Below are 23,787 nucleotides of genomic sequence, written 5' to 3' on the forward strand. Positions count from 1 at the left end.
CAAAAATGTCTGGGTCACCTACAAGCACCGGCGTCTGTCTAGACATTTTCTTTACAGATGCCTTCATCAGGAAAGGAAGGGAAGAGAGTGTGTTGGACAGCATTTGAGGCATCTTCCAGTAGAGGCTCTGAACCAAGCATGCTGTTCCTCCTCTTGGGAAAGGTGGTCAAATGGGAGCATGCAGAGAGGAGGGTGCATGGCTGGGGGGGCTGGGAACGACTAGTTCTTTCCTGGCCTGTAAGAGCATATGAGAATTGTGAGCCTCTGCATAGCTGGCTGGGCTTGAACACTTGTCTCCTTCTACTGGCACTCTGGGAGATCATTCAGTGATACCTTTCAGTTGCCGTTCACTTCTGAAGAATATTGGATCAATTTCTATGGCATGTCCCACCTATAGTAGCTCCCCCAAATCTATGAGATTTAACATAACAAACCTAGTTCATTCAGTGATCCTACTCTAGTTGGAATTATTCTACTTTGCTCATATATCACTAATTAATAACTAATAGTGCTCTGAAATATAATAATAAACTAAAAGGGCATAGTGTGCTATTACAAGATATAGTGATGGCCATCAATGTACATGGATTTGGACTCCCTAATTTGAAGAAATATTATGTTGCAATGAATTAAGACATATAGGGGATATTATCACGCATCCTAACAAAGTAATATGGTGGGGTTTGGATCTAAATTTTTAGAATATTATTTTTAATCTCCATAATAAAAATAGAGGTAAAGGAATTGGAAACCCTTTCCTTAAAAATATGTTGACAATTTCAAAATAAGTATAAGAATATACCTAGTCCACATACATTGCCACTATGTCCAGTGATTGAATTGGAATTTTTTTTTCCAATGAATTTGAAAAATCTGGAGAGTTATACCAAGAGGAAAACAAGTTATTCGGTTAAAGGAGTGGGTAGGAAAGATGAGCAATAGAGCACAATAAAAGATATAACAGGAAGAGAAAAAGTATTATGGTTTAGCTTAATGCAGTTAGAACTGTGGACAAAAGATTGGCTGAAGAAAAATGGTAAATATAGGGAACTTACAAAGTTGGAGAAAATGTTACTACAAAAAGTAGAAGAAAATAAAATACTGAAATTTTTAGTAAGTAAAACTTATAAAATACTAATTGAAGCAGAGGATCTACAGGAGTCTCTGAAAGTTTCATGGGAATATAATATGAGGGCAGATATAAATACTGAGACCTGAGAGAAAATATGGGATATAAGAATAGTGAAATCTTTGTCTATAAAGATTAAAGAGAATTTTTACAAAATTGTGTGGCAATGGTATCTAACTCCAGTGAAATTAATAAATCTTATTAAATAAATAAGAACTAATCTATGTTGTACTTGTTTTCATATGTGGTGGGAATGTGAGAGCCTGATGAAATTTTGGCAAATAGTATTATGGAAAGAAAAATAACCAAGCTAAATGTAAAGTAGATCTTTTTTCAATATTGGATAAAGAGGAATACAACTGGGTAACTGGAGAACTAATCTGTAACAGCCAGATTAATGACATTTAAGTACTGGTAAATAAAACATGATTTTCAACTAAATGAATGGTACAAAGAAGTATGGAACATAGCTATTAATGACAAATTAGCATGCAATATTAAAGAAAGGTCTGTTAAAGAGGCATAGTTTTGCAGATATATGGGGAGATTTTATTCATCATGTATTCATAAAGGGAAAGGGAAGTGCACCATCACAGGAAACGTTACAAGAAAAAGTTTTGGAGGGGGGAATGGGAATCCATGAAAGAGAGCGAATTGGTCTTATCTCTAACGGTGCCAATGGAGGGGGGGCACAGTGTTATAATTTTGAAGTCTAGTGTATAGAATTGTGTTGTACTTGGTTTTTTCTGTTTTTAAAATTTCTTTAAGTTTGGATTGTGTAGTACAATATTTATTAATAAAGTTTAAATTAATTTTTTTTTAAAAAATCCAGAAGTGTGTAGCTTTAGGAGGAAATTAGACAGATGCATAGAGGATAAAAAAGCTAAGTGTGCTGCTTATATACCACCCCATAGTGCTTCAAGCACTCTCTGGGCTGTTTACAAGTTAATTATGCAGTCTACACATTACTCATTTTACTGACCTCGGAAGGATAGAAGGCTGAGTCAACCTTGAGCCGGCTACCTGGGATTGAACCTTGGGTCTTGAGCACAGTTTTGGCTGCAGTACAGCCTGACAACTGCTGGTATATTCCATTCAGTACCAGAGAGTATGACTGTATAGCTGTTGTTGGAAAAATATGCCAGTGGATTATAATATGCTCATGTTTTGCTTGGTTATGAGCTCCTGAGATAAATTTGGTTGGTACAGATTGGACTTTTCTGTTGTCATGAAAGAGAAAGCATACAAAACAGAGGCTCTTATTTTCCTTTTCCTGTTCTTCTAGAGTCCACCCCAAAAAGAGCCTCTTAACAATATATGTTTTATGTAAAGAAAATAAGGGTGAGTGAAAAATTTGTACTGTTTTCATTTGTCTTTTCTGTCACTCAGGTAATTTGTCAAATTACCTAAGAAATGTTTAAGCAAGTAATGCTGAGAGGGCTGCTGTTAGCAGCCAATCAGAATGCTACCACTATAAGAGTCCTCTCTCCTCAGTGTGCAATAGGTTAGGTTGCAGTAGGAAACAGGAAGTTCTGCTACCTGACAGTGAAGCACTGCCTCAACAACTCTTCAAGAGCTATAAGACCAGAAACAGGGGGGCAGCTCTCCCTGCATCCATGCCCCCTCCCTCCCCCAGAAGCAAAGTGGGTTGTGAAGCAAAAAATTGACATAGGAAGATGCTTTAGAACAGAGTGCAATTTTATCCCTTAAAAAAGGCAACAGAAATACGGGGCAATGCCTGGCACGCCCTGATCAAGGATGGGAGATCCTTCAACAATACAGTTTACTGGGTGATAAATAAGTCAGAGCCTACCTTTTGCTCGAACTTGTGGTGAATTTTAAAATACAAGCAGTTAGCTCCACATATGCTTCCTGAAGCTCCTTTGAAGGACGATCAGTGGTATGGGGAAATTTGTAAGTGCTGACGGTCCCCATAGCCAGATATCTTACATATGGAGACCTCAGAAATGAATGGGGACCGTCAGCACTTCCAAATTTCCCCAAATTTCCCCTGAAGCAGCTGGTCACCTTCATGTTTAACAAAAGAAATGGTACACTGTCACAAACGTGAAAAATGCATCCCCTGAAAGAATCCAAAATGAAACAAACACAAACATTTTCACTGTGTACATCTTTCTTGGCTGGCCAGTGTTAGAACAGGATTCTTGGATAGGCTGATCTTTTGGTTCGGTACACCATTTCTCTTCTTGAGGTCTTAAAAGATCCATCACATAGGAAACAAAGATTTGACAAACTCCCAGGAGCCCTAGCCTGTTGCAACAAACACAACAAGGAGTCTTGAAGGTGTGTGTTTCTAATTCTTCAAACCAAGTTTTGGGACTAACACAGTCAGCTGCCCAAACCTTCAGATTCACAAGAAGTGGTTGGAATATGGACTCAAGTGGTTGGAATATTTAACCCAGCATTGCTGCTCCTATTATCTTCACACAGTTGCTTTGATCTCATATGCATGACCAAATCATAAAGTAATTACAGCACTATTACTTTCCCCCAGTGTTATTAAATCCTATTATGAACCTTTATGTCATGCACCACACTATATAATACTGGTAACTCTTGCTGTTGTGCTTCAGAGAAGATTTCTTTTCTTTCCTTTTTTTAAAAAAAATGCTCACATAAGAGGAGGCACAAGAGACTGTAATTACTGCCAGCATCACTCTACTGGTAGCACAAAAGCCTGTTAGCGTCGGAATAGTTGCAATGACCTTTGGAAGCAAAAATGAATCACCACTCCTTAACGTCTAGTAAAAGAGATGCCTGGAGCTCAAATCCATCTGCAAAGAATACTGCTATGTAGAAATTTAACTGCAGCTCTGCAGTGATGAAGGAATCGTACTCTGTACCTGCACTGAAGCTCTTCCAGCAGTTCCTGTTTCATATGTTCTGGGACTGAATGCTGTATGAAAAAAAAAATTATGGGGAGATGCCCTGATGAGCAGCAGCATAAATTAACTCTTGCAAATTACCTGGTAATAGTTTTACATGGAGCAACAACAACTAGTGAAGGGATGCACAAATATTCCTCCAGTATAAAGAGGCCATATGCATCTCAATACTAACTGCAGGCGAACACAAGTGGGAGAGTATGATTGTGCCCATGGCCTGTTAGTAAATGTCCTGTAAACATCTGGTTGGCCGCTGGATGAAGAGCTTGCTAACACTTTGTACAGCAGAGTTCTTACTGCACTGATAATCTTGAACAAAGTCTAGAGTTCCCAGAAGACCCTGTAATGTTTGCAAAAGGTTAAAAGGTACTGATGAAGTGCTGATCTTCGTTCCCTTGCCAACAACTCTGAGAACCTAGTTTTAGGAAGGTGGCAGCAGTAAAGACCAATGCTCCTGGGCATGAGATGGATTTTATCCAACCAAGATTACAATTCCTAGACTCTCTGGCTGAAACAAAGTGCACAGTGTCACTTTCTGGCCAGAATCTTTGGTAGCCCTTGTCAGGGTCAGAAAGTCTTGATACTTTCCCTAAGAGCCCTATATACCTTTAGGAAAATACCTTTAGGTATTCTAGAAAAAAACCCGAAGCTTGCATTCATCATGGCTGGCATTATCCTTATTAGGATTTCTTTCAGAGTGAACCACCTCCCTGCGACGCTGATCTTTCAGCAGCTGAGCAGGGTGACTTGTCATTCCGCCTCTTTGCTGGTTTGGTCAGCAGTGCAGGTACTGAAGCTACTACTGTGCTTGGCATGATATAAACAATTATAGCTGTACGTGCCAAGCTGCAAGTGAGAAGTGGACGGCCCAGTTCCAGCGGGGAGGGTCCAATCAGCCTGGCCAACTGTGGTGGTGATATTCGTATTTGTCTGTCCTGGAGATAAATATGAATATGCTACCTCTATTTTTAATACTGTAAGCTGCCTTGCTTCCTTTTTTGGAGAAAGGTAGAGTACAAATATTAAGTGTCAGGTAACTAGGTAGGGTTACCTAAGCTAGGTAAGACCCTGATGTTGGGGAAATGTGAAGGCAAGAGGAGAAGGGGACGACAGAGGATGAGATAGTTGGAGAGTGTCATCAAAGCGACCAACATGAATTTGACCAAACTCTGGGAGGCAGTGGAAGACAGGAGGGCCTGGTGTGCTCTGGTCCATGGGGTCATGAAGAGTCAGACACAACTTAACAACTAAATAACAAACAACAAATACTAGATAGGCAGGTAGAGAAGTCTTTCAGTAATCCCCCCTTTTGTAAGATCTTTCAAGTGGGGCAGGGACTGCAGGACTGGCTGCAATACTCCAAGTTCTTTCTCTCTCTCTCTCTGTGTGTGTGTGTGTGTGTGTGTGTGTGTAAGTCGCCTTGGGAAGTTGCTCGCCCCTGCCTTGGAAGGATCCAGATCAGCACTGTCCCTTTTGTCGAAGGGTTCAAGCAAGGTAGTGCTCATCTTCATTCTGTTCCATAGAGGTCAAGCAAGGACACTTGCTTTGGCCATTTTCCTCTACAGTCACACACATTACTATGGAAGAAATCATGCTTACTATTCACCAGAAATAAACATTTATATTTAATTCCTAGTTATATTCATAGCCCAAGTACTGAGTACTGTTTTTTAAATATATAGCGCAATTTTGAAGATTGACTTAATTTTTTTTTAAAAAAATGTAGCAATGATGACTGAAATCCCATTGTTTAGTGTAGTTTGTTGCACTAGAGTAGGTCCAATGAATCACTGGGGAGTTGATGAGTCAACTCCTCAGCAAGTTCGTTATTCAAAGGGACCATCTCTGACAGTGACTTTGGTGTAGTCACAACTAAAGTAGGCTTATTTGAATTTAGCTCATAAAATCCCAACTGATTCATTAGACCTACGTATTAGAGTGTGACTTATTACACTAACCAGCAGGATTTCTGGCAATATGGCTTTGCCCTTTAGTTGCCACGAAAGTTTTTAAAGAGAAAAGAAAGGAAAGGAGAATCCCAACAGACTTCAGGCAGGATTCTACCTACAGCCCACCTGAGCTGCCAACCAATCAGATGAAGGCTTCAGAGTGCCTGGCCACCAATGGCCATGAACAGCTTTCTCTTTTTGTTGAAGTGCTGTAGCCACTACAGTTAAATCTAAACAGGAAGCATACAGGGCTTGCATTATATGACTATGGCTAGTGGACACTGAAGCCATGAGAAAGGGGGTCAGGGTTCACAGCCTATGGGCTCTGTGACATCCCAGTTAATGAATAAAACTGGCACATGATACAAGCATGTCTTGGAAGATACCTAACTGAGCAGGAATTCCATTGCTTGATCAGGGAAAACTTTCTGTGTCGTTTGGAAGAGTTATCGGCAAAGTGAAAAGATCACAATTAACAAAACAAACCAGAACAAAACAATGTGGCATAAGTAACATGTAGGTTTAATCAGAAGTGTTTTGTCAATAATTTAACATACTTGTAACTGAAATGTGCAAGTTTTGTGATTTGCTGATCATACTTGTGAGATGTAAAGCTATTTCTTAGGTTCAATAAAATATACTGTACGAGCTTTAAATCTGTTCTAGAAAACTGCACAAAAAAACTGGATGATCTACTGCTTTCAAGGGTTGTTATACATATACTGTAATTGGAAGCTTGCTCATTCTTAAATGACACGGTTTAATGTCCACGCTGTTTAGCAGACATGAGTTTACTGTGCTCAGCAAAGCTACTCTTCACTGTGGATAGTGTAGCTAAAGATCAGAAACAGAACTCAAAATGTTAGCAACAGAACGCCTATTGACCGTCTTAAAGCTCCGCAATGATGCAAGCCGAGCTTTTGGGGAGGAAGAAGATGTTACATTTCATAAGGTGCCAATTTGTCATTACCAGGAATTTGTTCTAATCTCACAGCAGTTGCTTCACCAACGTTTTTTAAGCATTACAGCCAATTATAGTTTCTAAGATGAAAAACTACAGCCGCAGTGGCTGGTGAGCTCTCAGTTTGGCTGCGATTATTCTTGGAAGAAAGGATATGAGTCAACAGACAGTCCTGATAGCCAGAGAGCTGGCAGCCAATCATCAAAACTGCATTCAAAATGGAACTGCATTGACTCTGAAACACTTCATCAACAGGCCAACAAAGACTCAGCCATTCCTGGCAGCTTGCGCCTTGGCGGTGGTTCTGAACCTCGATAAGGGAGTGCTACTGGCAATGGACACTGAGCTCAAAACCATTCAGCTAATGGAGATGTCCTGGCAGGGCATCTGAAACGGTCTACCAAAGCCATCAACAACAACTGAGGTTTTCAAAGCCACTATTTTGCGGGCCCACAGAGGGGAGAAGAGCAGGGTCACATTTATTTCAGCATTGAAAAGCAAGCAACTATTGATGCAATTATGGCAGATGACCAAGAACAATGGGCTTACAGTGCTATTTTTGAAAAAGTCTGCCAAACAGAGTAAAATAACAAAAGGGAGATCTGGAAAAAAAAACCTTCCCGGAGAATAACCAGATTACATATTCAGACCTTGTTTCTGGTCTTTCTTCAAAGAATGGCAGAAATTAGAAAACACCAGCATTAAGAAAAGAATTAATATTTTAAAGTCACTGAGGAGAGAGGGTCACAGAACCTTATCAGAAGCTCATTGGCAATTACAACATTGACAAGAGTGCCGCTAGCAATTTGAGTCTAATTGAGAGTGTACCCAGAACAATACGGTTTGATTATAGAGAACATTTGGAATCTCTATGTGTATTTTTTCCTGCTCATAACAAGAGACGGAGAAAATACAGAGATATACTCCATTTAGAAGGAACTCTTCCATTCATTCTCACCAAAGTTGGCTAAATAAATATCCTTCTAAGATTATGGAAGGACAGTGAGGAGGTGTTTTTTGACAACTTACTATTTCATGCAAAGCAGTTTTGACAGGCAGTGTATGTCCTTCTGCAGAGAAAACACTGCTCATGGAAGCTGGAACCATCTTTTTTAAAAGTCAGGAATGCCTTACTATGTGACTTCACAGGGAAAAACGAAAAAAGCCAGATGGATGAGCTGTAGGAAATTATTCCTGAACCAGAAAAGCAATTTCAAATTTAGCAAACAAGCAACTCACAATGCATTTCTTTTTCAGCACTAGCTTACAAGATGCCGTTGTGTTATAAGTCAGTGCATGCAGTGGTTAGAGTAGACCTTGTCAACTTGCTCTAGATATATTGAATTACTACTCCCATCATACCCAGTGATCATGGGACTTCGATTTGGTCAAGAGTTATGACAGTAACGGTGTTCCGTGTCTAGTCGCGCTGGCCATGTGACCATGGAAGATTGTCATCGGACAAATGCTAGCTCTATGGGTTGGAAACCGAGATGAGCACCGCCCCCTAGAGTCAGACACGACTAGACAAACTGTCAAGGAGAACCTTTACCTTTTTACCTATGACAGTATTTGATGGTGTTTATTATTTGTTATTTATTATTTGAGTATATTACTGTATATATGTGTTTATCCTGTTATGGCTCTATAACTACATAAGCATCCTTCAGTCTCGAGAGACTATGGTAACATGTTCTGAATCAAGCAGTGTCCTCTCCAGAGCATGAAGCCCGGGTAAGGTAATATGGAGGATAGGCTGTTACCCAAGCAGCAGATCCCCCCTCTCCTCATTGCTGAAATGGTCCAATGGAAAGGCAAGAGCCAATACAACTGGTTCCAGCAATGTCGCAGGAGTTGGCAGAACGACACATGCTGCCTTCGGGACTCCAGCTCCGGATTTTGCCTCGAGGTTAACTCCTGAAGCCTTTTCCATGAGTGGATATAGCCACAAGGCAGTGGAGGTTTGAAATCGGAGTTTTCCTTCTCCTAGATTGCACTAAGTTGGGTGGTCTATAAACTAGCCTAAGGCCACACAGATTGGCGCTCCTGGGATGCAAAGAGGAAATGCACTCCCAACCTCGGGCTCCACACCCACTCACTGAGCTACCCAGTCAGTTATCACAATGCTTACTACAATGAAAGTACATGACCAATCACAAGCAATGGCTTGTGTTAGTAATGGAATGGCTGAAACACAGGACTTTGAAGATCTGCACTATGTTATGCTACATGCTGTCATTCTATTCGGCATATGACAGCCCTTAAATGAGATGTTTTTACCATTGCTATTCTCCAGCAAGTCACTATGGCTAAGTGAGGATTTGAATCAAAGTTCCCTTAAATCCTCGTCCAAGGGTCTACACGAGCTCTTGTGTGTGCTGTAACACTGGACAAAAAAAGTCAAACATAGTGGTGCCTCGCTTAACAATTACCTCGTTAAACGAAACTGCTATACGATGACTGTTTTGTGATCGCAAAACGATGTTTTAATAGGCAGAATTCGCTTCCTGACAATCAGTTCCCTGCTTCGGGAACTGATTCCTCGCATTACGATGTTTTTAAAACAGCTGATCGGCGGCTTAAAAACGGCTCCCTGCTGTGTTTTTGGACGGATTCCTCGCTTTACAGGCACCAAAAACGGCCGCCCCTATTGAAGATCTTCGCTGGACAGTGAGTTTTTCAGCCCATTGGAATGCATTGAATGGGTTTTCAATGCGTTTCAATGGGATTTTTTATTTCACTTAACGAGGATTTCGCTCTATAGCGATTTCGCTGGAACGGATTATCCTTGTTAAGTGAGGCACCACTGTATGAAAGGTTTTCCTACATTAAAATGGGATTTGGGTTGATGTCAAACTCCTCACCATACCAACTATACCTCTGTGACAAACGCCATGAGGCCATCTGCCCCTATTCCCGCCACAACTCTAATTGGTGCTGTGCTTCATGGGGAAAAGTGTTGAAATCCTTTTCCTTCCCTTCCACTAATGCCTACTGTACTGAGAAGAAACCCAAACCTCTCTCTTTGGCTGCTTATTTCCCTTTTACTGGTGCTCCATTCCAGCACCTCTTAACGCTCAATATTAACCCTGATGCCATTACAATAACTTCCCACATTTTCCTTCTGTTCCTGAGAAAGAAAGGCTTATAAAATGAAAGACGTGAACACAAGATTTGCTTTGAAAATATATGATACTGGCAATGGCTGGGCCTGCTGCTGAGAGCAGAATGCTGAACCTAGAGTGGTCTATCGACTAGATAGGCGGGATATAAATAAATAAAATAAATAAATAAATATATCACCAGATAATGATGTTCAATAAGCATGGCAATGGACAATGGTCTTCCAATCTGTTTCAAAGCCAAGAATGCTGGGATGGCCAAGTTTAGCTGAGGAGGGTTCCATAACACTGCAAAACAGAAAATGAGCAAAGACACCCAATTCTGCTTCAGAATATTTTGGCAGAGAATGGAACGGCCCTATGATTTCTCAAAACTCCCAAGAGGCACATATGGCCATAACATGTCAAGGTGCCCCACAATTCATATAATTTCTGACAAGCACGACAAGAGTTCCTATATTTAGAAAGCTGCCTATGAAATGTCCCAGCCCATGATGCAGGCCTTTCGAGAAGTTTCAACCTAAAACAAAGGATCCCACAGCCCATTATGTTGAACATAATGTAGTTAAGAACATATAAAAAAACTCATATTGGGTTTGAGTAAAACACACAATTTGTTCTGCTTCTAATGGCCAATTAGATGTCCCTGGGAAATGAAGAAGCAGGACAGAAACACAAAAGCACTTTCCTGTTCATGTTCTCTACTACCTGGTAAAGAAGCAGACTACCCCAGACAATGGAGGTAATACATAAACACTTAGTTTATATAACCTGTAATGTGAAGTGCAAACATTTTCGTAACATTTTGTAGCGCTTGGTTTTCTCTGGAATACTTTTATTATGCTTCAGCCGTTATAAAGTTAATGTTTTCCAGGAGATTATCACTAAAAAGTATGTATGAGAAATGCATATGCTTTTCATTGATTTGTAAATGGGAGGAGAAGTAAAACCCATTATAAATTTGAATTTACATTTGGTAATGCACAAGCTAAAACAGTGATTTATATTCATTTCATTTCACCAGACGCAGAGTAGTGTCTTGTTTCTTTTCATAAGCACATGAAATGTCTGCCTTCGCAACAGCCTTCAACACACTGGCTCTCAAGGCCCAATCCTACCTGATCTACTACCACGACTGCTGGTCCAGGTTTAGAAGAATGCCCTCTTAAAAATCTTGTTCTCCTGGGGTTCAAACCAGACTAGAGAGGTGTCTAAAAGCATGCTGCCTAGAGGATGTTCTTGGAACTAAGGCATGATGGGAAGGATAATATCTCTGCTCTATAACAGAACTCAGAAGGCCTTAGGAATGGACCTCAACCCTGACATCTGAGCATTCAGCTGGAGGCAGGTGGTGCATCATGGCCTCTCCCAATTTGAAGAGACCCTTGTCCAGCAGGCTGAGGAAAAAAGAAGTCACAAAAGCAGCAAAATCAGGAAGCTGGATAGGGGGCAGACTGGATTTGTCTTCAGTGTGGAAGGGATTGTCACTCTTCAATCGGCTTCTTCAGCCACACTAGACGCTGTTCGAAGTCCTCCATACAGAGTACGTTACCATAGTCTTTCGAGACCGAAGGATGCCTAACAACAACAGAACTCAAAGAAAACTCTTCCCATTATGTCTTGTTTCTGAGGGCTTCCCCTTGGAACCAGTTTGCAAGGAAAGCCATGATAGCTTCTTGATTCAAAGTGTGGGGCTCCCTTCACTCATTTTTTTCTTGTGGCAACACTCACTGCAGGGGGAGGAGGGTTGGGCTTTTGAAATGCATTCAAAGTATGCAGGGGTGCAACACCTCAGCAGTGGGGGGGCATCCTACATTGGGCTGTCCTGTTGTGATCAACAGTTTCATCTGCTAATTTAAATTATCCTCATCGTTGTCATACTCACCACCATGTGTCTTCAAGTCAATTCTGACTTATGGCAACCCTTTTCAGGGTTTACCAGGTATAGAGTGTTCAGAAATACGTAGTCTACCATTCCTTTCTTCTGGGGGTACCTGGGACTGTGCTGGTTGCCCAATGCCACACAGGTTGGATTTTCTCCCAGGAAGCCCAGTGGGGAATCAAACTCCCAACCTCCGGCTCTGCAGCGAGATGCCTAAACCATTGAGCTATTCATATTTTATGAGTGACTTCAAAACTGCAGATGAATTCAATATTTGATTTGAATTAATGAATAAAATTTGTCTGAAACATTTCATTTCATTTGTTTCATAATGCATTTAATTTAAGGGGTAAATACTATTTAATGAATTAAAATATATATTATTTGTAAATAGTTCTGAGTGAGTAATGGTGGGCTTAATTCTCAGTACATTTATTTCAATGAAATTAAATAAAGGCTATAAAATGAAACATTATTTTCTGAGAACATTCATAGTTAGTAAAGTGTAGAAATATATTAAGAGATATTTAAGCACTGTGCTTTACTGATTTAAATTATATCTCACCTGCCTCTACATGCTGGGAACTCAGTCACCTGTTCAGTCTTCTGCTCTTTCTATACTTCAATTCTATTTAAAGAGTAGGATATATATCTAATTTCAATATACTGTATATGCATATATTAAATTAAATTAGCAAATACAATTTAAAGCAAAAATGGTCTCCTTTTTGTGATTTCTTTCCTCCATTTTGGTGATTCCTATCTTCCATGCCTTTGATGTCTTTTGGATTTACCAGTCAAGAAGATATGAAATAGTGTGTGAAGGATGTAAAGTAAGAGAGAATTGTTGAGTTCGGACTATGTTCTTCACAATTCTAGTTGTAGTCTGACACTCTTACATTCAAATATACAAGGACTGCTGAACATTAAAAAGTTTTGCTTAGTAAATGAAGATGGACCAAATATACCAACTCTGCCGCTGGAAAGTAATAGCAACAATCTTTTCTTCTGAGCACCGTAGGCAGTAGCTTGCTACCCTCAACTGCACTGAGGAATGCTATTTGCCAGGGGGCGAAGTATGATTCGCCTACAAGTCCATTTGGCCGAAAATATTTTAGGCTGGGCTTTATCCTACTTTTGTCTAATTAATCCTAGTGGTTTTAGCCTTCTCCGTCTGTTTCAGGACCAAACTGCAAAACTCGATTTAGGACAACAGGCATTGTTAAAGCTGATAGTGCTATAAACAATAACTAATCAAGCTCCCCCTTTAGCAAAGGTCTTCCAGCCCGCATGTGCCCCTCTGATGCTCTATCACCATGGCTAAAATTCAGCATCATCATAGCACAAACAAATAGTAATTCATTTTGTAAATCTGTGCTTCCCAATCTGGGGGTTGTGACCACGAAAAGGGGTCATAAAGTCTTTTTGGGGGGGGAGGGTTTGCAGGTCACCTTATATGTGTTGTAGCCCTTCTTAATAATTTCTTCCTTGACCTTTCAGAGCCAGATATTAAAGTTAATGTGTACGCATACGTATTACGTATAAACAGGTCCTTTAGGGAAGAAAGCAGCTTCTCCTTTCTGAGACAGAATGACTTTACCTTTTTATGTAAATGCAGCAGGAGGATGTTGCAGGTTACTTGGCTATTATAAAAGGGGGTCGTAACTCGAAAAAGGTTAGGAACAACTGTTTTTAATAGAAGTTGAAGGCAGGGGGCAGATGAGTCTAGTTTACAAGATGATTAATACTCCTGGAAGCACAAATCACCTGGCGGACGAAATGGGTGCACCCCATGTGTCTTGTTTCAAAGATGTTTGCCACTGTTAGTACATTTCAGAAGAATTCAGGGAGAGTTAATCAATGTGCAGACTAGGTATACTGAGCCTATATTCCTGAGTCAAATGCAAATTGTGACCTTTTTTTTAAAATTCTGACATCATGGCAGGAGGTGTGGCACCCAGTGGATTTGAGGACAATGAGCTTATCCATTATGCTGCACACAACTACACAGTCCCTCTGCTCCTATCAAGCCACAACCGCAACATCACATTACGCTTCCCTTTAAAGCCATCAAATGATTTGAGTGACGAATATTATAAACTACAGGGATGGTTGTTTCACTGCCAGATCCTAATTCCCAACCCGACTTCTGCAGGCTGAGCAACTTCCAGGTCTTTGCTGAGGCTAATGGAATCCATTATGAAAATAAGGTGGCGGTAGCCAACACAAATAAGGTTTTCAGGATCTTCTCTCCAAATAGCAATTGTTAGAGGAACAGGCCTTTTGGCATGAAAGCTCCTTTCGCTTTCTTAGTCTGGCACACAAGAGAGCAGGCGTCAATAAATATTTCATACTCCAAAGGCATTTTGTGATCTATTTATTTGGCAGCAAGAATGGCATCCTGAAAACTGTCAGCAATCATTCATCAACATGATGGATGAAATCCTCTCAACAATGTAGATTAGTTTCCTTGTCAGTCATTATAAGAGCTCTCTATTTCAGTTGTCTAGCATTCTATGCTATTTCGATATGTAGGATTATCGAGAGAAGGAGGGTGGTATTAAGGGTGGCTTCCAAGATCACATCCTCTGACTAATTCAGGCAAGAGGATTAAAAGCTTGTAATATTCAATTGAGCCTTGGCATTCTTGGCCATGGAAAGGAGGCACTGGGGCTTCCTTGATCCTCTACTCTTAGTCCTACAACAACCTTAATTTTATGTACGTATGTTTAGACTAGGTCAAGTAGGTGGAATAAGTAATTTTATGGGAAACAACAGACGGAACTGAAGTCATAGCGGTGTGGAAGGGGCCACAAACAGTAACAATCATTCCAGTGAGAATGCCCTAAGGAAAAAACATCCATTCCCTTCTTCAAGCATCCCCCAAACAGAGCTCCTGATATGAAGAGAGTTGCTGATGTCAATTCACAGACATTAGTCCCTTACACTGATTAGGCTAGGATGAGGGTTCTATGTAGTCACAACGGTCTCAACCAAAAACACAGGTAACCAGACAATCAACCCAGCCCCACAAATGTTTACTCCAAAGTAAGTGCACATGAAGTGGAAGCCTCAGGAACCCTGTTTTCTATCCCTTGATGGCAGCTCCCTAAAGCTGATGTCACTGTTGTGTTTAGAATATAGGTGGCACAATGTCGGTACTTCATAACCAAGTACATCGTCTCCTGATGGTCCAGTTTCATTGACCCTGTGGAGCCAGACAATCTAACCTGTTCCTCAAACAGTAATGCAAACACCTTTTCCGCACGGAGAGCAATACAGTCTCCTGCAAATAGTTGATCGAGGCAGTGGATTAGACCACTCCTTTTTTTCTTGGCCTTTCACCTTACTTGTTCTTTTTTTTCTCTTCCTGCAAGCAGGGGATAGCTAAATAATATTTGCCAGGGGTGTGACCTGCCTGCCTCTTATGTATTTCCATCTTCTTTTCCCTAGCTCCCAATTCTTCTCCCCTCCCCTTCCCTCGTGTGCATGAAATTGGACTGAGGGCTGTTTGTGGCCCTTGGACTGTTGTATGAAAACAAAACCAAGTAGCCAGAGGGTCCTTCAGGCTTCATGTCACATTGGGACTACCAGGACCCAAATAATAATATACGTTTTGTTATGCTGAGAATGGTTTCCTCTGACGGCTGCCTGCCTGACACATTTTTAAATTTTATTTAACAAAATTGTTATCCTGCCCATCCAGCCACCAGGCCACCGCTGATCTGTAGGAGGATACAGAGCTCTAAAGAAGCAGAATGTGGAGGCATCACTATTTTGAGATGAAATTCATAACTTTAACAATCATAGGTTTTTCACTCTACATTTTTCTCTCCCAACATGTGGCATTCTCAGCTTCTCTTAGCACAAACCTTCTTTTTTCTACTTCCACATATTGATACAAACATGGAGAATGGGGAGATTACAGAGATGGATGTGCTATGCTTAGTCAATGTTTCATGCAATGTGGTCCCATACCCAAGAGGTGCATGACGGGGGGGAAATTTCCATTACATATTGTTCTATCTACCTTCTCCACATTCCAGCCATATTTGTCTGTGCAATAGTGAAATTTATACTAATCAAGATAAAAATGTTCTTTAGTACTGTTTGCATTCACCATCTCTCAGAGTGGTATCTGTTCCTTTTCAGCATTTGAATACTTATTGTTTTAGCTTTAATCTTGTCTTTTAATGTGGTAAGATGCCTTTTTATACTCACTGCTCTTAGCTTGAAATATGGTCTCTTACTGATGTAAACCACTGTTTTATATTCATTGTTTTCAGATTTAAATATTGTCTTTCAAGGATGTAAGCCACCTTGGATCCTTTTTCAAAAGCGAAAGGTGGAGTAAAATGTTTTAAATAAATTAATAAGTAATATAATATATAAAGCACAGCTATTGAATGCTTAATTGGAAGGAAACTGCACAGAGCAAGAAAAAGACCACTTAATATACTGTTTACCTCTCTTGCAAATCATCCTGAAGTTTTTGCCTTGGAGAAATGTGGAGTGAATTTCCTAGACATCGAGTGGCCCTAAATGTGCAGTTCCAACTGCACACACTGTGAGTCTACTTTACAGAGTTATACTGAGTACATAATACTTTAAACTGCCATAGAATTATAGAATAAAGAAGCTGTAAAGAGCCTATAGAACCATTGAGTCCAATTGCCTGCTCAGTGCAGGAATCCAAATCAAAGTATATCTGACAGACCATGGTCTAACTTTTCTCTTTAAGGCCTCCAGTGTTGGAGCACTCACCACCTCCCAAGATAATTGGTTCCACTGCCACATGGGTCTCTTAGGATGTTTGCCCCTATACTCCACTAAAATCTGGCTTCCTGTAACTTGAGTCCATTATTGTGTTTCCTGTACTTTGGGATTACTGAGAACTGATCCTGGCCCTCCTCTGTATACCTTTCAAATATTTGAAAAGTGCTATTGATAAGCATTTCCTGAGCTTGATTTTGTAGCCACCTACCTGACAGTTGTTCTATGCAGACCACACCTAGTTAGTTTACTAATCAGAATATCATGGGCCACTTTGTCAAAGGCTTTGCTGAAATCAAGGTATGTCTACAGCAGGCGGTCACTCAATCAAAAAAATGAGATAAGATTAGTCTGGCAGGATTGGTTCTTGACAAACCTATGTTTGCTTCTGGTTATGGCTGCATTGTTTTCAAGGTGCTTGCAGAGTGGCTGATTTATAATGTGCTCTGGAATTTTCCCTGGGATTGATGTGAGGCTGACAGGTCTGTAGTTCACATAGCCCTCCTTTTCCCCACTTTCTGACGATAGCAACGACGTTAGCCCTCCTCCAGTCATCCAGCACTTCACCCATCCAACCACTGATCCCTAGTGCCTAAAGTTCTGTGTTTAGCAGAACTGTGTGCAGTGAAGCCATTAGGTAGAACAAAAGCTGAGAATGAGCTGACACTAAAAGCAATAAAAAAGCATTCTTCAGGTATATGAGTAGCCAAAAACAAACAAAAGACATAGTAGAACAGCTGTGCAATGACAGTGCTTCTGAGAGATCTTCAGCCAGTTCCTTCAATGCTCTTGGATGCAATTCATCAGGCTCTGAAGAATTGAACAAGTTCAAAGTAATAAGGCATTCCTTGACTATTTATTTATCAATCTCAAGGCGCAATCCTGTCCCTTCCATTTGTACTTCACATTTGCCTGGAGGGTCATAGACTGTTTTTTGGGAAAAGACTGCGCTAAAGTAGGAATTGAGCACTTCTGCCTTTTTCTTTGCCATTTGTTATTATTTTTCTATCCTCATTTAGTAGCTAAGTCGCTATTTCTTTTCTCTATATTGCCACACATATACCTGAAGAATGCTTTTTTATTGCTTTTAACATCTCTTGCTTACCTCAGCTCATTCTCAGTTTTTGTTCTAACTAATAGTATCACTGCAATTCTTTGCTAAAGACAGAACTTTATGCACTAAGAATCTGTGGGTTGTAACAGGACTTCGAGGAGGGTCCCTTGAACATTTCAAAACTCTCACCTGATTTTCTTTCAGGTTATCACTGACTAGATTCTTACCAGAATATTCCTGCTGACTGAACATTTAAAGGAGCCTCATTCAGTCAACATATTTTTATTTTCACTCTCTGCCCACTTACCTTTGCTCCAACATTCTCTATTTCTTCTGGGATCAGCACCTTGTTTGAATTAAATAATAGGTATTTGTCATATAGCTCCTCACTAGCAAGTGGTGGCTCCTTAGCAACCTATGCTCTAGAGCAGTAGTCCCCAACTTTAGGCGTCTAGATGTTCTTGGACTACAGCTCCCAGAAGCCTTCACCACCACCTCTGCTGGCCAGGATTTCTGGAAGTTGAAGTCTAAGAACATCTGGAGCCCAAGGGTGGGGATCACTGCCCTCGAGTGTATCTTCTTGTGATAGAAGAATAGAACAGTACTGGAGTAAGGGACGGTTAATCATTTGTGGCGGAACACCCACGTCATGCCTGTCCATCAAGGGAAACTCAAGGACAGGAGCCTATGAGAGGATAGGAGGGGCGGAACCAAGAGGACAGTTGAAGAGTTAGTTAGACAGACAGTTAGAGAAGAAAGTTGCAGATAGAGAATTGAAGAAAGAGTTAGGAGATTGTATTGAGAAAGTTAAGAGAGAATGCTAGACAGAACAGGAAAGAGTTTAAACGTACAGAGAATATATATAGTCAAAGAATATTATAACCATGAAAAAAAAAACCCAACCCAACATGAAAGCAAATGATATTTAATGAAAAAGCTGTGACATCTGTGATTTACTCCTGTGATTTGCATGACATCTGTACAATCAATAAATCTGTTGAATTGGCCGCACTTGTCTAAGATCTATTTGGTATTAAGGGAATAATACCTGGTGGTAGCGTGAAGTGAGGACAAGCATCTAGAGGGTGGACTTGTGTTTAAGGCAAAAGAAACAAAGGACACAGGGTGTACGTCACACCATCTATCAAACGAATAATGGAAAAGGAGATTGACAGAGGCAAGAGAAGGCACCAATAATAAGAAAGAGAAGGAAATCAAAACAACTTTTCTTTAATAATACATCAATCAAGTTCACTGATTCATCAAAATGGCCAATCAAATGCTTTCCATTGTTTACAAATAAAGCATCAAGGCAACAGCCACATCTGATTTTTTTTCCTCTCTGGCAGGTAGTATTTAGTGGCATAGTGACTGACCCTAGAGAAGGGGTCTGAAATTTCTGGTTTCTGGGGCCAAAACCAGCCCTCTGGGGGCCCAGCAGGGTCATGGATCCATTTGTTCCTTCCAAGCTTTTCTACAGGATGTCCACATTCTAAAAAACTGACTTACTTGCTTGGCAGTGAGAGTTTTAAGTGAAGATATGTTAGTATTTTTGCTCCCCGCTTTCTGACTAACCCACCCTTGGATGTGGCCCCCAAGTACCTCTTTGAAATAGACTTCAACCCACAAGTTAAAAGAGATTCAGAGCTATCATGGCTAATGGACCTATCCTTCATAAACCTACCTAATCACCCTTTAAATACATCTAGCCTGAATGCCATTATAATGTCTTGAGACAGTGAGAGTCCAGGAGTGAATTATGTGTTGACTTGAGTTCTTTGTTTATCTGTCCGGAATGTTGAAAACTCATCCCTCGAGTTTCAACACGTGTGCAAATTTGCAAACATACATAAGCCATCATTTCTTTGATTTATCCAACAGCGTATTTTAAACCATCATTTATTTAATAAATTTTAATAGCACTCCTGCCAAACACACACACACACACACATATACGCATGAAAGAACTCTGAAAAACCAACAGGGGCTCCGCAATTTCCTGAGGAACATTACTGATTTATAGATTTAATTTTGTTTCTTTTCCCAACATGCTGTATTCCAAAAATAAATCCAAAGTGACTGAAAGTACTTTCGCCTCCTAAATAGAATGAGCAGCAGCTATTCATTTTCAGAGGCAATATTATTTGTTGGAATAAATATTTCAAGTCTAGAAAGCCTAGCCACAGTTCTATAGCACCAAAATCGTTATCCTTCTTTCCTCTCTCTCCCTCTCCCTCTCTCTCTATTCATATTTTACAAAGAAATTCAGTGAAGTTCCATCCTGATAAATAAGGATGACCTCCTCTGGAAGTAAAACAAAACCGAAAAAATCTTCCATGTATCTTCATGCATTCCACCAAATTTAAAATATAATTGTAAAGATAATTCTTCTTTCATAAACAAATCTAAGTCATTCATGTCTAATTCATATACCTCGGGTTGGTTCTTTTTCTTTTTACAAGCCACTATCTATGTTTACCCATACATCTATGATAGTATGAAGAATTTAACAGCAGACTTGATACAGATATCTATAAGAACAAGAATAAATCAGTGCATGGGGGAGATTTTTCCTTTTGTGATCTACTTTTTCTGGTAGTTGGAAAGATCACTAAGATGCAAATGAAACTTTTGGCATATGCTCTAAGTGCGATGTATGATGTATTTATTTATCTCTCTTTTTAAAAAGACCCAACACGGTTTACATTGTTAAAAGACAATATTTGAAAAATAAAAATAGTAAGCACTGTTGTTCTTTAGTCATTAAGTCACATCCGACTTTTCATGACCCCATGGACCAGAGCACGCCAGGCCCTCCTATTTCCACTGCCTTCCGGAGTTGGGTCAAATTAATGTTGGTAGCCTTGATTACACTGTCCAACCATCCCGTCCTCTATTGTCCCCTTCTCCTCTTGCCTTTACTCTTTCCCAACATCAGGGAGATTTCTCTTCTTATGAGATGGCCAAAGGTTTAATCTCCTTGCAGTCCAGGGGACTCCCAGCACCACAATTCAAATTCTTGCCCACAGTAGTAGATATGATAATCGCCTGAACTGAATTCACCCATTCTCATCCATTTTAGTTCACTGAGACCCAGGATGTCAATGTTTATTCTTGCCATCTCAAGTTTCACCACATCCAGCTTACCAAGGTTCATAAATCTTTTGTTACAGGTTCCTATGCAGTATTTTTCTTTGCAGCATCGAACTTTCCTTTCACTTCCAGGCACGTCCACAACTGAGCATCCTTTCAGCTTTGGCCCAACCACTTCATTAGCTCTGGAGCTACTTTTACTTGTCCTCCGCTCTTCCTCAGTAGCATGTTGGATGCCTTCTGACCTGAGGTGCTCATCTTCCAGCATCATATCTTTTATCCTTTTGTTTCTGTTCATGGGGTTTTCTTGGCAAAGATACTGGAGTGGCTTGCCAGTTCCTGCTCCAGGTTTTGTCAGAACTCTCCACTATGACCTGTCCGTCTTGAGTGGCCCTGTACAGCATAGCCCATGGCTTCTCTGAATTACTCAAGCCCCTTTGACATGACAAGGCAGTGATGCATGAAGGGGAATAGTAAGCATAAAGATATTTTAAAAGAATCAGACAAATGCTGCATTTAAAATGGTCAACAAAATTAGTAACAAAAATATATTCAAAGCAACAAGGCACAACATGGTTGGTTTTCCTGATCATCTCCTCTTTTGTACTTTGGAGATAGCCTGTACGATTCAAACTATTATACTTATTGATCACATTATCATGGCAGCCAAGACTATCTGAATAGGAAAGAGCAAAGTTATTTCACACAGTGATAAGCAATGACTCCCATATTCCAACTTTTTATGTTAAAAAACAAATATCTACCCTTTGTAAAAACCAAGATAAGAAGCAATATGTGCAGCTACTATTTTGCCTGGTTTTTTAAAAGCACATTCTTTCTTTCTATAAGCAACCAGCAGTGTTGCGGGTTTTAAGTCAACATTTTCAATCATAGCAACAAAGAACACTTCTTTCTCTGCAGAAGGGATTTTCTGATTTATTTTAATTCTGCAGTTTTGGTTTTCCCAAGCGGGATGTGATTACTACCCCATTAAAAATAAATAAACCAGAAATCCACATTTCACATTAAAATTAATAGTCAACTAGCACATTTATTAGGACAAACCAAAATGCAGTAAAAGTGTTTGAGATTTTGATTTCCCACAGCACTCTGCAATAGGCAGCAGTTTGTCTCCTGTGAACCTATTCCAAATACAGTGGTGACCCACATGACGACGATAATCCGTCCCATGAAAATCGCTGTTTAGCAAAATCTTCGTCATGTGAAAACCCTTTCCCCATTGGAATGCACTGAAACCCAGTTTAATGTGTTCCAATGGGGAAAATACTCCGTCGTCCAGCGAAGATTGCCCATAGGGAAGCCATTTTGCGAGCACCTGCGAAGCATGGGTCTGGAAAACACGGGGCAGCCATTCTGTGGAACTGAAAAAATCGTAGTCTTGCTAACAAACAGTTCACGAAGCACGGACCTAATCGATGTCCAGCGAAAATCCCCCATAAGAATGACTGTTTTGCGAATCACTATAGTGATCGCAAAAAGTTATCATGTGGATTCATCGTTTAGCGGGATCGTTGTTTAGCGAGGTACCACTGTATCAGCAGCAAAGAAGAATCCCTGATTTTTCTGGCTCAGATCTTATTTAAGGTTGGCTCTTTTCTTCCTTAAAACTTTACACATTAAAACAAACACCCACTACTATGACAAGTCCCATAGTTAAAATTTACTATTATATCCACATTGCAGGAGAGCCAGAGTGGTGTAGTTAGAACGCTGGACTAGGATTCAGGATATATTGGTTCCAAATTCCTGTTCAGCCTTGGAAACTCACCATGAGGGTGGTCACGGTAAACAACTCCTGGAACTTCTCAGATACCTTGAAAACCCTCTGAGGATCATAATTAATTCAGACATAACAGCATATAACAACATTGCAGGGGGCAGGTTTGAAACTGATAGACTGCAGGTTATACGCAGCCTGCAAAAGTGGCCCAGTATTGCTATATCCATTGTGGGGAGGCGGATAGAGTGCTCCATCACAATCTGACTGTGTATCTCATGTTATTCAGTTTTTTGGTCTCGCAGGTTTTGTAGAAGTAGGAGTGGAGATGTGAAAATGATCATTACTAAGGCATAAAGGATCACAATGTGGGATGAAGATAATCAAGGACAAAATTGAAGGTATCAGGTAAATGTGGAAAGAATGAGGCTGAGAGACTGTAAGTTACACCTGGAAACAAGGAAGGAAACCATTGGTTCCCAACCATGGGTCTCCAGATGTTCTTGGACTAAAACTCCCAGAAGCCTTCACCACTAGTTGTGCTGGCTTGGATTTCTGGGAGTTGTAGTTCTTCCACACCTCCAGATTATATACACACACACACAAACACACACCTGGTGCCTAATGGACAGATCTATCTTAAACAGATATGTCAGAGGTCTTCTCGTACATCAAAATGGGCCATTCTGAAAGAATATCCATACAACTCTAGTAATGCAAAAGATTTTTTTTTAAAAAAATTTGTTAACAAATGGTAATGTGAACAACAGTTGGTTATATAAAAGTTAACATGACCAGCCCAAGGTCCTCTGGAACTCCCAGTCTGAATCACACAGACCTTTCTCCACCCTCTGCCAAGAAATGCCCTGAAGATCTGAATGCAACTTTCTCCAGAGCATTTACCATTGTTTCTCAAGATGAACAAAACTATTCTAAATTATGGGGAGTGTTTTCTTGATAAATTACAAGGATTGGCTTGGTGAAAATGAGGGGAATTGTAATTCAAAATATTGCTTGATGCTTGCTGAAAGCAGCAATAAGCATTAAGACAACACAGCAGAGTTACTCATACAACAGTGCAACACAACACATTCTTCAAACACTGACTTCTTCTGAATCGCAAAGCTTTGGATTTTATTTCCCTCTGTATTCTTATCCACTAGGTAAATAGTTAAATAAA

At 40.2% G+C, this 23,787-nt stretch overlaps 1 protein-coding gene across 2 annotated transcripts in view; it reads right to left on the minus strand.

Annotated features, from left to right (window-relative positions):
- SERPINI1 (serpin family I member 1) overlaps positions 1 to 23,787 on the minus strand; it is a 187,091-nt gene that overhangs the window by 126,523 nt on the left and 36,781 nt on the right. Inside the window, exon 1 of one of the 2 annotated variants that reach the window (XM_078389681.1) lies at positions 2,943 to 5,680. The exons of the other annotated variant lie outside the window; for it this stretch is intronic. Within the exon in view, the coding sequence (XP_078245807.1) occupies positions 2,943 to 3,163 (221 nt within the window). The 5' untranslated portion in view covers positions 3,164 to 5,680. Of the gene's footprint in view, positions 1 to 2,942; positions 5,681 to 23,787 lie in introns of those variants that run through there. 2 annotated transcript variants of the gene reach the window in all.

The sequence above is a fragment of the Pogona vitticeps genome, chromosome 3, assembly GCF_051106095.1.
Source record: "Pogona vitticeps strain Pit_001003342236 chromosome 3, PviZW2.1, whole genome shotgun sequence".
Lineage (NCBI taxonomy): Eukaryota > Metazoa > Chordata > Lepidosauria > Squamata > Agamidae > Pogona > Pogona vitticeps.